A 14,897-nucleotide genomic window follows, 5' to 3' on the forward strand; every position below is an offset into this window, starting at 1 on the left:
GGGTTTGGGAATCTGACGCCTCCTCATGGCCAGGAAGAGTAATTCCCAGAAGTAATGGATAGTGGACTTTCACCACCTGTATGAAACAAAGATGGTAAATCAGATGGAAAAACCTCAACAAAAAGGTAACAAATAGTTAATAGATTATATATTCTGCCCATCTTGACAGATATATCTTAAGAACCTACAGCTCTGACGTAGGGCATGGTGATACTTTTTATGACTATCAGCACTGGATAGCCCACAAAGCAGAAACAGGAGCTCATACTGAACCAAAGAACTCATAATGACGGTATCAATGAATGAAAACAAAACAGCAACATTTAAAAACACAAACAAATCACAATGACTTTATTGAATCACTTAATACAGAGGTCATCTGCCTCAAGCCACATCCTGGAGAGCTGAGGTCAGGTACTGGGTAATATGTCAACTTAAAGCTGTACAACAGTGCTCAGCCAGTGAGGAGAATCTGCAGTCGAGGACCTTGAGAAGGTAACCATCTCTTCAACCATTGACTGACAGCATACATCATGGCTTTCCACTCACTGGCTGCAGAGACATAGAACATAGAACGTGACACTACCCCCCCCCCCCACTGGCTGCCAGAGTTATAATACATCCCAAGGAACAGAGATGAGGGGAGTGTCACTGAATTTCAGAGAGGCATTTAGTCCTTATTTTTTTCTTTGACTATAGGTTTCTTTTTCGTCATCTGCCTCACTTTGCCTCCCAGCTGTTTTTCTTTCAGAAGCCCCTGCTTCTTCCGTACAACCAGGGTCTTTTTTACTACTGTCTTTTTCTTTGCTGGGTTGTTGCTTTTTAAGTTCGGTTTCTTTTCACCAGCACACATGGTTTCTCCACGACTTTCCTTTCCCTTCTTTTTCTGCAGTTGTTGATTCTTTTTTAGCGTTTTGTGAGGCTGTTCTTTCTCTTTCTTTATCTGCGGTTTTACTTTAGGAGCTTTGATAATAACCTCAGAGTCCTCATCTTCTGATAAATCTGATTCTTCATTCTTTTTTGCTCCCTCATGAGAAGTTTCTGCATCCTTTCTCTTTATCTTTTGTTTAACTTTACTTGTTTTGACTATAACCTCAGTGTCCTCTTCCTCATTGACAGGCTCATTCTTTTTTGATTCCTCATGAGAACTGTCTCCCTCTTTTAACGTCTTTATTTTCTTTTTAACTTGAAGTGTTTTCATAACAACCCCAGTCTCCTGCTCCTCTGTAACATCTGACTGTTTATTCTTTTTTTGTCCCCTGTTTACTTTTTCTCCCTCTTTCTGTTTGACCTTCTTAGTAAGTTTAGGTGCTTTGATTACAACCTCAGCTCCCTCCACCTTTACATCTAACTGTACTTTGCTTTTTGACTCTTTATGAGAAATGTCTTCCTCTTTTTTCTTCTTCCTCATCTTTATCACTTTATGTGTTTTGATTACAGCCCCCTCCACCTTTACATCCAACTGTGCTTTGCTTTTTGGCTCTTTATGAGAAATGTCTTCCTCTTTTTGCTTCTGCTTCATCTTTATCACTTTATTTGTTTTGATTACAGCCCCCTCCATCTTTACATCTAACTGTACTTTGCTTTTTGGCTCTTTATGAGAAATGTCTTCCTCTTTTTTCTTCTTCCTCATCTTGATCACTTTATGTGTTTTGATTACAGCCCCCTCCATTTTTACATCTAACTGTACTTTGCTTTTTGGCTCTTTATGAGAAATGTCTTCCTCTTTTTTCTTCTTCCTCATCTTTATCACTTTATGTGTTTTGATTACAGTCCCCTCCATCTTTACATCTAACTGTACTTTGCTTTTTGTCTCTTTATGAGAAAGGTCTTCCTCTTTTTGCTTCTTCCTCTTCTTTATCACTTTATGTGCTTTGATTACAACCTCAGAATCCTGCTCCACGGTTGCATCTTCATGCTTTTTTGCTTCTTTGGGCTTTCTTCCTCTCTTTTTCGGTTGAATTGGCATAACTTTATTTTCTTTAATTACAACCTCTGTCTCTTGCTCTGAATGTTCATTCTTTTCTAGATTAGCCTTTTCTGTGTTATGTTTCTCCTTTATTTCATCTTTCACACTCTTGTCTAGTGCATTTGTCTCATGTTTCTCTATTTTTTTGTCTTCATTTATGCTTTTTTCATCAATCTGGCTCTTTTTCTTAAATTTACGCTTCTTTGGTATCTCTCCTGTTTCAGTATCCTCTTTAATTCGCTTCCTTTTCTTCACAATATTCTCATCTTTAACTTTCTTTCTTTTGTTAAGGCCATTATCTCTAACTTGCTTTCTTTTCTTTACACCACTCTCCTGAATGGAAGTGCTTTCTCTTTGACTGTTCTCCATGCATATTTTCAGGTGCTTTATAAGTGTTCCCTGCAGCAAGAAGTTCTTTTTGCAGTACCTGCATGAAAACTCCCCCTCAGCCCCATGTGTGAGCTTATGACGAATCAATATGTCCCTTCGGGGGAATTGTGCATTACACTTCCCACAGGTAAATGTCTTCTCTCTAGTGTGTAAAATTTGATGTCTCACCATGTTGGCCTTGTAGCCAAAGAGCCTCTTACAAATTGGGCAAGGAAATGGACCTGGGCCTGTATGCACCTTACTATGCACAGCAAGTTTAGCCTCACTGCAGTACTTTTTGCCACAATACTTGCAAACAAAGGACCTTTCTTCAGTGTGGATTTGTTGGTGTATCACAAACTCTTTTTCTTCAAGGAACTCCTCGTTGCAGACATCACAGGGATATGTTTTTGCTAGCAACTGCTGTACATGAGAGTGAGTGTATCTGTGGATAACCAAGCTGGCCTTCTGTCGAAAGGTGCAAGGACAATATGGGCATGCATAAGGACGCACTCCTGTGTGTGCACGACTATGCACACTAAGGTCACTTCTTCGGACAAAACGCTTGTTACAATCAGGACAGGAGAAAGGTCTCTCCTCATCATGTTTGTTGACATGAACATCCAAATCCTCCTTGCTGAGGAAGGTCTCTAAGCACAGTTTGCAAGTGAAGGACTGCTCAGCTGTATGGCTCGGTTCAGAACATGTGTGCATTGTATTCACCTCCACTGCTGGTGTGAAGGGTAGCGGATCAGAAGACAATTTAATCTCCATGCCCTGAGACTTGTTGCTTTCACTCACAGAAGATTTACGTTTCTTGTACACATTTTTTTGTTTTGTTTTGAGTAGTGGTGTGTCCATTGCCAGTCTTTTTCGAGGCTTCTTAGTAAAGTGTTTTACAGGATTTTTTGTGACCACTGTTTGCAGATTAAGGTTGTCATCTTGGTTTACTGATGTGCCATATAGAGGCGATATCAAAACATCCTCCACAATAGGACACGCCTGCTCTGTGTGTGGTTCATCCAGATCAGCATGGACTTTCTTCTTTCTGCCAGGGACTTTGGAATTTTTGTTGATACCTTTTAGTTCTCTCTTAGTTTGTGTAAGTTTTTGTAATGAAAGTAGTTTTGCTTTATTTTTGGTCGTTTCTCTTAAAGGTCCTTTTAACAATATTTTTTTAACTCCTTTTGAAAGTTTTTTGTGTTCAAATGAATATTGACTTTTTATGCCACTCTGGTTCTTAGATAGTAACTTTTTAGACTTTGAGACATAGGCTATACTGCTCTCTTTTTGGATTCTACCATGTGCTAATGTTTTTTTGGTGGTTACAGGAGTTTTAGTAGCACCAGTAACTTCCGTCTTTTCTTTCAGTCTGCAGACACGACACTTCTTGGAACGACGTCCAGCCCTTCTTTTAAACATTAATCTACAACCACAAGACTCACACTTTGTTGCTGTGTGAATGATTATATGTAGTCCAAGACACTTAGCAAATTGAAAACTTTTTCCACACTCTTGACATATATATGGCTTTTGAGTAGTGTATTTGCCTGCTTCAGGTGACTCTGATGAGGTGACATTATGACCAGTTTGTACACCCAATCCCTTTAATGGACCTTTTTGATTAAACTTTGACTTATCAATTGGCTTCTTGTAAGGTTTGCTTGTTAAGATTTTCACTTGTTCCGCAGCTACCCCTGAGATGTGACCAGAATTTCCAAAAACAGACTCATCTGCACAAGTTATTTTATCAGTGGCCTTATTATTTGTATCTTCCTTAAAGGTAACAGGGTTTTCCACTCCATCTTTTTTAGTCTCCATAGCTTGTAAAAATGATTTTGGTTTTCTCCCTCTCTTCTGTGGAACTTTTTGGTCAGATATTCCTTTCTTTGGTATTTTACCCAGAGTAGTTTGTTTGACCAGTTTCTTCTTTTGATACAAGTGCAAAACTTCTTTTATTTGAGAGACAGGTTTTCCGTGCTGTTCAGAACCAGCTTTCCTCTTTTTCAAAACTGGGAGGTCAGAGACACACACATTTTGTTTTAGTCTTTTCTTTGCAGAAATATTAAATTCAATTTCATCTCTGTCTCTACAATATTTGCATTTTTTTAATATCTCTTTGCCCTTGTTTTTGAGAAGCAAATGACATCGACACACCTGGAATCGTGCACCACGGTGACTTTTCATGTGTCTTGTAAGTAGTACAGTGAGAGGAAAAGTTGCATCACATTTTGGACACCTGTATACCTTGCCAGCAGTGGCTTTGTTGATGTTGCTACTGCTCTCACACTTACTAGTACTTTCAAAACGCTCATCATCATTTTCATTTATCTTGAGAGTAGCTGAGCTTTTAATATTTAATTCCTCACACTTCTTGTCACTTTGTTCTATGCTCACATCATTCTCTTCTTTCTTGAGAGCTGTAGGGCTTTTCACATCAAGATCCCCCAAAAACAAATCTGTGATTCGTATCTTTCTTGGCCTTCCCTTTTTGGGCTTATTGAATGATGGCTCTGGTGAGTCAATTTGTGAAGAATCTGTTTCTCTGACTTTCTCATTACAGGTAACCACCTTCACGTCTTTATGACTTTCACTCTTTGTGTCAGCATGTGTATTAATCTCATCCACTGATCTGACTTCTAACCTTGTATTTTGTTTTAGAACTCTCTGTAAGTGAACAGTGCCTCTCTCTTTTATCTTTCTCTCTTTAGATTGCATAATACACTTGGTGCACTTCTTAGCATGTCGTCTTGTTTTATTTTTAATTGGAATCATTCTCCTACATGTTATACATTGGGGGAATGTGTGACATCTCATGTGACTTGCTAGCAGCACAGGCATTCTGAAGGCTTTGTCACATTTTTGGCACTTATACTGTTTGTCAACTGCAGATTCAGACTCTTCATTTTTTACATCACTGTGCAAAGAGCTCATATCCTCTTTTGTTTCATCATGAAATATCTCATCTGTGCTGAGGCTTTCAGTCTTTAACTTGTCCACTGACAGTTTCGCTCTCTCCTCTTTGGTTTCAAGCATAATGGAATAATCCTCACTTTTAACATGCTGACTACACTTATGACAGACAACCAACATTTTTTCTCCTGCTTTTATCTTCACTTTCTGCCCGCACATTGAACACTGCAATTCTGTACTGCCATGCAGCCTACTGGAAGTAGAAACACCCAATGACAGGTTTGCCTCATATTTCAAGTCTCCAGAATGACCATGCTTTTGTAAATCCTCCTCTTGGAGCTCCAAATCTGCAGCACTCTCCTGATTTATGGCTTTGTTGTCTCTCATTGCGCTTGTATTCAACCCAATATTAACTGAAGGACTTTGGTTGGCAATGTGTTCTTCAAACAAAACACTTGCTTCTGGAGTAGTACAGGTATCTTTACAAGAAAGATCTTGTACAGTGTGGTCTTCAACATCACACATACTTTCATCAGAAGGCTCACACAATTTATCCCTTACAGGAAAACCTATAGACGTTTCTTCTTGAAATTTGTCAGAACCAACTTGTTCACGCTCAGAAGTGTTAGATACAGGTGGAAATAAATCACCAGCATGTGTGATCTCTCCTGCAGAGATAGCATTTACAAAGTCAACCTTCTGAACATCTTCTACCTGCAATGTAAGTTTGTCATTATTACTCTTCTTGGATAATACATTTTGGATGCCTGAGTCATTGCTTAGTTCACCTGTAAAATGACGGTTGTTTCGGCTGAATTTCTCCTGTTCTGGTGGATTGCTGTCTGGAAAGGTCACCACTATCTTGTTTTCAGCAGCAACAAATAAAGATGGCACCTCATTCGGTGCTTCATTTTCTGCAGTTTGTTCATCTCCACATTCTTCTGGCTGCACATCTTGCTCAGCTAAAACATTTTCTGATTTGCTCTCATGAGCAATAATTTGCTGACAACTTTTATCTTCTTGGTTTTCATGTGTCTCTATTGGCCTATCAAGAAGTAATTCTTGTTGGGGTTCCCTTTGGTCACTGTACTGTTCACAGACTAGCAACGTGCGCTCATGCAAATTATGTTCCGGAGATGCTGTATGAACATCTTGTCTTACTTCTGCTTGTTCATCTTGTTCTAGATTATCAGTCTCATCTATTGGTGTATCTTTGTTTGGCAAAAAAATGCCTGAACTATCCTCATGTTCTTCTATATCATCAACAGTATGCTCCAAGTCTTCTTTAGGAACAGCAGTTTCAGAGTCACTAAATAATTTAGCAAGTTTGCTGTCACAACTTGTATCTGTGCCTCTACTGGATGAGCTTATGGTCAGGTCACTACTTAGAGTGCCTGTTTGAGCGCCACACAAGTCATTAACTTCCTTAAAGTTCTTAGGTTGGTTACAGTCATCTTCATTAACACTATGCTCTGCGTGTACCTCTCTTGTGGCCGAGGTTGTAACTGCATTACTCTCTTCAGTTTTACTCTGATCAGTGTACTGAGAAACATCTAAAGAACAAAGGTCATTAGATTTGTCTGCTTCGGCCAGGATTCCTCCTATTGTCTGTGCACCCTGTTCTGATGAATCCATCGCTTGTACGTTTAACATTATAGTCAAGTCAGTTTCTTTACTTCGTATTTGACACTGCAAATCTATTGACATTGAGGAATCAATGTCTTTCTTGTATTCTGGTGAACTATGAGCACTATTTTCCAAATATTCAGCACGTTCTTGTGAATTCCCATCTGGTTCTTGATCACAAACTAAGATCTCCCTATCTGCATTCACCTGTGTGTGTGTTTCTCTTTTATCTCTAGAGTAATCTTCGGAAATCTCTTCAGCATATTTTTGAGTTGTTGATACATTTTGTATCGTTTTCGGAGACTGTTGATTATTTTCTAATATATCATTTGCTTCTTGATCAGAAGCAAAGACTTGTTCATCATCATCTCTCTGTATGTCTTCCTCATCACAACTCAGCACTGGACTAATTCTTTGAGCATCTTCTAGGTCACAAATCAATTGCGAAGTAACAGCTACATTTGATTTGTTATTCGTTGATTGTGTATCTTTACCTTGAGTTTCCTCTGAGGATAAGCCAATGTCGTCTTCTCTCTCGGAACTGATGACCTGCATATGAAGATTTTCCTCAGCTGGTTTTGCTTGCCCAGTTAATGTAACATTATAGATACTCTCTTGGTTTATTTTGTTATCAATTGTATGGCCATCAATTGGTACTAAAAATAGATCAGAATTTTTGTCTGACATGGATTGGCCTAGTACATTTTTTTCTGACAAGTTTGTGCTTGAAATATTCTCACTAACACCTTTCACTGTCTGTGTGTCACTGTTTGGTGAGTCGGCATCTTGTTTAACATCTGAACCGTCTTCTCTCTCTGAACTAATGACCTGCATATGAAGATTTTCCTCAGCTGGTTTTGCCTGCCCAGTTAATGTAACATTATCGATACTCTCTTGGTTTATTTTGTTATCAATTGTATGGCCATCAATTGGTACTAAAAAGAGATCAGAATTTTTGTCTGACATGGATTGGCCTAGTACATTTTTTTCTGACAAGTTTGTGCTTGAAATATTCTCACTAACACCTTTCACTGTCTGTGTGTCACTGTTTGGTGAGTCGGCATCTTGTTTAACATCTGAACCGTCTTCTCTCTCTGAACTGATGACCTGCATATGAAGATTTTCCTCAGCTGGTTTTGCCTGCCCAGTTAATGTAACATTATCGATACTCTCTTGGTTTATTTTGTTATCAATTGTATGGCCATCAATTGGTACTAAAAAGAGATCAGAATTTTTGTCCGACATGGATTGGCCTAGTACATTTTTTTCTGACAAGTTTGTGCTTGAAATATTCTCACTAACACCTTTCACTGTCTGTGTGTCACTGTTTGGTGAGCCGGCATCTTGTTTAACATCTGAACCGTCTTTTCTCTCGGAACGGATGACCTGCATATGCAGATTTTCCTCAGCTGGTTTTGCTTGCCCAGTTAATGTAACATTATCGATACTCTCTTGGTTTATTTTGTTATCAATTGTATGGCCATCAATTGGTACTAAAAATAGATCAGAATTTTTGTCTGACATGGATTGGCCTAATACATTTTTTTCTGACAAGTTTGTGCTTGAAATATTCTCACTAACACTTTTGACTGTCTGTGTGTCACTATTTGGTGATCCGGCATCTTGTTTAACATCTGAACCATCTTCTCTCTCTGAACTGATGACCTGCATATGAAGATTTTCCTCAGCTGGTTTTGCTTGCCCAGTTAATGTAACATTATCGATACTCTCTTGGTTTATTTTGTTATCAATTGTATGGCCATCAATTGGTACTAAAAAGAGATCAGAATTTTTGTCTGACATGGATTGGCCTAGTACATTTTTTTCTGACAAGTTTGTGCTTGAAATATTCTCACTAACACTTTTCACTGTCTGTGTGTCACTGTTTGGTGAGCCGGCATCTTGTTTAACATCTGAACCGTCTTCTCTCTCGGAACTGATGACCTGCATATGAAGATTTTCCTCAGCTGGTTTTGCTTGCCCAGTTAATGCAACATTATCGATACTCTCTTGGTTTATTTTGTTATCAATTGTATGGCCATCAATTGGTACTAAAAAGAGATCAGAATTTTTGTCCGACATGGATTGGCCTAGTACATTTTTTTCTGACAAGTTTGTGCTTGAAATATTCTCACTAACACTTTTCACTGTCTGTGTGTCACTATTTGGTGAGACGGCATCTTGTTTAACATCTGAACCGTCTTCTCTTTCTGAACTGATGACCTGCATATGAAGATTTTCCTCAGCTGGTTTTGCTTGCCCAGTTAATGTAACATTATGGATACTCTCTTGGTTTATTTTGTTATCAATTGTATGACCATCACTTGATGCTAAAAAGAGATCAGAATTTGTCTCAGACATGGATTGGCCTAGTACATTTTTTTCTGACAAGTTTGTGCTTGAAATATTCTCACTAACACTTTTCAATGTCTGTGTGTCACTGTTTGGTGAGCCGGCATCTTGTTTAACATCTGAACCATCTATTTGGTCACCATCAGAAACACTGTTTTTAGAAGATGTTGCTTGGAGCTCTTCTTCGCCTTCTGTCATAGCATATGTTGTTAACAAGCTCATATCTTGGACTTGATGAAAGTCAGTGCCATTACTTCCACTAGAAATATCAATCATTGTTGCATAACTTTCATGATTCACCATCTGATCATCATACTGTCTTGGGGACAAACGGTTACCATCTTTCACATGGGTCACTGCCTGGTCATCAACACCTAACTTGCATAGCAGTTCTCTTTGCAACAAGGTTTCTGTGGACATTTTCTGGCAGTCTAGTAAACTATCGTTTTTCCCACTTGATGTTCCTGTTGCTGTTAAGTTCATAGTTTTCTCTCTTACTGGATCAGAATCAGATCCCTTAAAGTCACATGTAACGGGGGAATTCTGGTCATGTACTGCTAGATCAACAAAACTGTCAGAAGGCTCAGTTATTTCAGAAACAGTGACTGGCTCTAATAAATTTAATTTAATTTCATTGTCACAATTTGTGTCAGGCAATGAGCCTTCTGCAGGATTATCTGTGTCTGCATTGACAGCAGTTTGTGATTGAGACAATTCCTTAAATGACAGATCAGAGTCAATTTTATTCAAAATACTTTGATCCTCTCCAGTCTTCACTACATCTGATTTTATAAGAGAGACCATGTTGCTGTGAGATGTGTCAGATACATCAGGTTCTTCACTCAAAGGTACATCTTGCTTTTTACCTGCTGCCGAGTTTACCTTCACATTATTTAGAGGCGGCATCTGATTATCACATAGTTTCTCACTCCTATCATTAGGATACGGGGAAATGGCACCATCCACCCCAACATCATTACTCGCAGTTGGCTCATCTACCTCCATACATTCAGTGACAGCTATTTCAAGCATGTCTCTAGCTTCTTTCTGGCTACAGTCTTCAGCCAGGCTTGCAATACACTCTTCACCTTTCTCTTGTACACCATCAGTCAGAATTTCTCTCTCCTTTGCTTTGTTGTCTATGTCACAAATAGTATTTTCCAGCAAGCTATTTTGGCTATTTCTAGGGGATTTAGAATCACTACCAGGAATCACTGGCCTCTCCTCAACAGCGGACTCAGGAAATTCAACATTAAGTATATTGAGAAGATTATCAGATAAAACCCCTTTAGAATAATCTATTCTTTCCATATTACAGGCTGGCTGATCAGGACAAGGTTTACAAATACTAGTGTCCTCCAGCTCGATACTTTTGATAGAATCCTCAAGGTCAGTGGCACTCTTCTCACTAGACAATTCAAGTTTGAAACTCTCCGTGAGTGGCTCCACTTTGTCGTCTTCAAACCCCTTCCCCTCATGAAGCCCACTCTCTGAGGCACTGCTTTTGATTATATCTTCACAGAGATCTGAAGTTTCCCGGGGTGAAGAAAGAGTTTCTAAATCCGCCTGTTGTGTTGTGAAGTCTTTGCTACTTGTCTGCTCTTTGTTCCCAGGGTAGAGCTGATCAGACTCTTTATTAAAGATCCCATCCTCTCTGGCTTTCTGTTCTCCAGCAGAGGGACCACCCAACATATCCTTATTATAGCCCTGTTCAGGATCAGAATCAGTGTATGTGTTGAATACCTCAGTCAGTAATTCTAGTGAATTCCCAAAGGCATCTATGAGATGAATTGTGGTGTTAGAAAACTTTGATACACGCAACTCGAAGGGCGTTCTCTTCTCAATCACATCCCGACGCTGCCGAGGAGGGACCCTGGCATAGCCAAGTCTGGTTACACATTCCCTTGGAACAAGTGCTGGACACATTTGCTTTTCCTTTTTGAATTTCACAATTGTGTTGATTAGATGGTCATTCTTTGTGGTGCTGGGATTCACCTCAACACTATCTGACAAGCAAGAGGTCACAGCTTTGCGGCTCCTGGTGGACATTCCCTGTGCTGCACTTGGCTTTGATACTGCTACAGATTTGGGAGTGTGAGGTCTCTCTCCCTCATGATTTTTTTCATGCATCTCCAGGAAAATCTGGTGGTGGAAGCCCCTCCCACAGTGGGAGCATGTAAATGGCTTTTGTATGACATGGATCTGTTTGTGCACACTCAGCTCCTGCTTAGTATCAAAAGCTTCATTGCATTCAATGCACAGATACTGTCCCAATTCACTTGGTTTGCTGTGGCCCAAAGGTCCTTGATTAAAAGAGTCCGGAGTAGTCAGTCTGGTTGTCATTGTGACCATACTCTCACATGACGTAGGGATTCTCTCCATATTCTGCATTGTGTGAGTCACATTTAGATCCCGATGTAGCAGTCTAGAATAAAAAACAATGAAAATAAGCCCTCAGGACAATATCTTGCACATGTCACTACCAAGAAAGTAAACATTAAAGGGACAGTCAAGTCAAAAAAACCAAAACTTTAATTTTTCAAATATGGCATGTAATTTTAAACAACTTTCCAATTTACTTTTATCAACAATTTTGCTTTGTTCTCTTGGTATTCTAGTTGAAAGCAAACCTAGGAAGGTGCATATGGTAATTTCTAAGCACTTGAAGACTGCCTCTATTTTATTTACTTTTCACAGCAGGGGAGAGCAAGCTCATGTAGGCCATATAGATAGCATTGTGATCACGCCTGTGGCTAGTGGCAGACACTGCATTAATTGGCTAAAATGCAAGTCAATAGATAATAACTAAAAGTCATGTGATTAGGGGCGGTCAGAAGATGCTTAGATACAAGTTAGTCACAGGAGTAAAAAGTGTATTAATATAACAGTGTTGGTTTTGCAAAACTGGGAAATGGGTAATAAAGGGATTATCTATCTTTTTAAACAACAAAAATTCTAGTGTTGACTGTCCCTTTAAATAGCACTGGGGGCAGCTACAATTAGATTTTAGCTAAATACTTCCGATAAAGATATATATTTTAAGAGAAAAACATAATTTATGCTTACCTGATAAATTTATTTCTCTTGTGGTGTATCCAGTCCACGGATCATCCATTACTTGTGGGATATTCTCCTTCCCAACAGGAAGTTGCAAGATGATCACCCACAGCAGAGCTGCTATATAGCTCCTCCCCTAACTGCCACATCCAGTCATTCGACCGAAACTAGCCGAGAAAGGAGAAACCATAGGGTGCAGTGGTGACTGTAGTTTAAAATTTAGACCTGCCTTAAAAAGGACAGGGCGGGCCGTGGACTGGATACACCACAAGAGAAATAAATTTATCAGGTAAGCATAAATTATGTTATCTCTTGTTAGGTGTATCCAGTCCACGGATCATCCATTACTTGTGGGATACCAATACCAAAGCTAAAGTACACGGATGAAGGGAGGGACAAGGCAGGTACTTAAATGGAAGGGACCACTGCCTGTAGAACCTCTCCCCCAAAAATAGCCTCCGAAGAAGCAAAAGTATCAAATTTGTAAAATTTTGAAAAGGAATGAAGCGAAGACCAAGTCGCCGCTTTGCAAATCTGTTCAACAGAAGCCTCATTTTTAAAGGCCCAGGTGGAAGCCACAGCTCTAGTAGAATGAGCTGTAATCCTTTCAGGGGGCTGCTGTCCAGCAGTCTCATAGGCTAAGCGTATTACGCTCCGAAGCCAAAAAGAAAGAGAGGTTGCCGAAGCCTTTTGACCTCTCCTCTGTCCAGAGTAAACAACAAACAGGGAAGATGTTTGACGAAAATCTTTAGTCGCTTGTAAGTAAAACTTTAAAGCACGGACTACGTCCAAATTATGTAAAAGACGTTCCTTCTTTGAAGAAGGATTAGGACACAATGATGGAACAACAATCTCTTGATTGATATTCTTGTTGGAAACTACCTTAGGTAAAAACCCAGGTTTTGTACGCAGAACTACTTTATCTGTATGGAAAATCAGATAAGGAGAATCACATTGTAAAGCTGATAACTCAGAGAGTCTACGAGCCAAGGAAATAGCCATCAAAAACAGAACTTTCCAAGATAAAAGTTTGATATCAATGGAATGAAGGGGTTCAAACGGAACTCCTTGAAGAACCTTAAGAACCAAGTTTAAGCTCCATGGAGGAGAAACAGGTTTAAACACAGGCTTAATTCTAACCAAAGACTGACAAAATGCCTGGACGTCTGGAAGCTCTGCCAGACGCTTGTGCAAAAGGATAGACAGAGCAGAAATCTGTCCCTTTAAAGAACTAGCTGATAATCCTTTATCCAAACCCTCTTGGAGAAAGGACAATATCCTAGGAATCCTAATCTTACTCCATGAGTAATTCTTGGATTCACACTAATGAAGATATTTGCGTCATATCTTATGGTAGATTTTCCTGGTTACAGGCTTTCGTGCCTGTATTAAGGTATCAATGACTGACTCGGAGAAGCTATGCCTTGATAAAATCAAGCGTTCAATCTCCAGGCAGTCAGTCTCAGAGAAATTAGATTTGGATGATTGAAAGGACCTTGTAGTAGAAGGTCTTGTGGCCACGCAGGCGCGATCAAGATCACCGATGCTCTCTCCTGTTTGATTTTGGCAATCAGTCGAGGGAGCAGAGGAAACGGTGGAAACACATAAGCCAGGTTGAAGAACCACGGTGCTGCTAGAGCATCTATCAGCATCGCTTCTGGGTCCCTGGACCTGGATCCGTAACAAGGAAGCTTGGCGTTCTGGCGAGACGCCATGAGATCCAATTCTGGTGTGCCCCAACGATGAACCAATTGAGCAAACACCTCAGGATGGAGTTCCCACTCCCCCGGATGAAAAGTCTGACGACTTAGAAAATCCGCCTCCCAGTTCTCTACACCTGGGATATGGATCGCTGATAGTTGGCAAGAGTGAGTCTCTGCCCAGCGAATTATCTTGGAGACTTCTAACATCGCTAGGGAGCTCCTGGTCCCCCCTTGATGGTTGATGTAAGCCACAGTCGTGATGTTGTCCGACTGAAATCTGATGAACCTCAGGGTTGCTAACTGAGGCCAAGCTAGAAGAGCATTGAATATTGCTCTTAACTCCAGAATATTTATTGGGAGGAGTTTCTCCTCCTGAGTCCACGATCCCTGAGCCTTCAGGGAATTCCAGACTGCACCCCAACCTAGAAGGCTGGCATCTGTTGTTACAATTGTCCAATCTGGCCTGCGAAAGGTCATACCTTTGGACAGATGGACCCGAAATAGCCACCAGAGAAGAGAATCTCTGGTCTCTTGATCCAGATTTAGCAGAGGGGACAAATCTGTGTAATCCCCATTCCACTGACTGAGCATGCATAATTGCAGCGGTCTGAAATGTAGGCGCGCAAATGGCACTATGTCCATCGCCGCTACCATTAAGCCGATCACTTCCATGCACTGAGCCACCGAAGGGCGCGGAATGTAGTGAAGAACACGGCAGGAATTTAGAAGCTTTGATAACCTGGACTCCGTCAGGTAAATTTTCATTTCTACAGAATCTATCAGAGTTCCTAGGAAGGAAACCCTTGTGAGGGGTGATAGAGAACTCTTTCCCTCGTTCACTTTCCACCCATGCGACCTCAGAAATGCCAACACTATGTCCGTATGAGATTTGGCCATTTGGAAGTTTG

The 14,897-nt window shown here is 40.1% G+C and overlaps 1 protein-coding gene across 1 annotated transcript in view; it reads right to left on the reverse strand.

Annotated features, from left to right (window-relative positions):
* Positions 1 to 322: 322 nt before the first annotated feature.
* LOC128659680 (uncharacterized) overlaps positions 323 to 14,897 on the reverse strand; it is a 45,517-nt gene continuing 30,942 nt past the window's right edge. Inside the window, exon 2 of the mRNA XM_053713252.1 lies at positions 323 to 11,654. Coding sequence (XP_053569227.1) covers positions 671 to 11,620 — 10,950 coding nt within the window. The 5' untranslated portion in view covers positions 11,621 to 11,654 and the 3' untranslated portion in view covers positions 323 to 670. The remainder of the gene's footprint in view (positions 11,655 to 14,897) is intronic.

Source organism: Bombina bombina, chromosome 5, assembly GCF_027579735.1.
Source record: "Bombina bombina isolate aBomBom1 chromosome 5, aBomBom1.pri, whole genome shotgun sequence".
Classification (NCBI taxonomy): domain Eukaryota; kingdom Metazoa; phylum Chordata; class Amphibia; order Anura; family Bombinatoridae; genus Bombina; species Bombina bombina.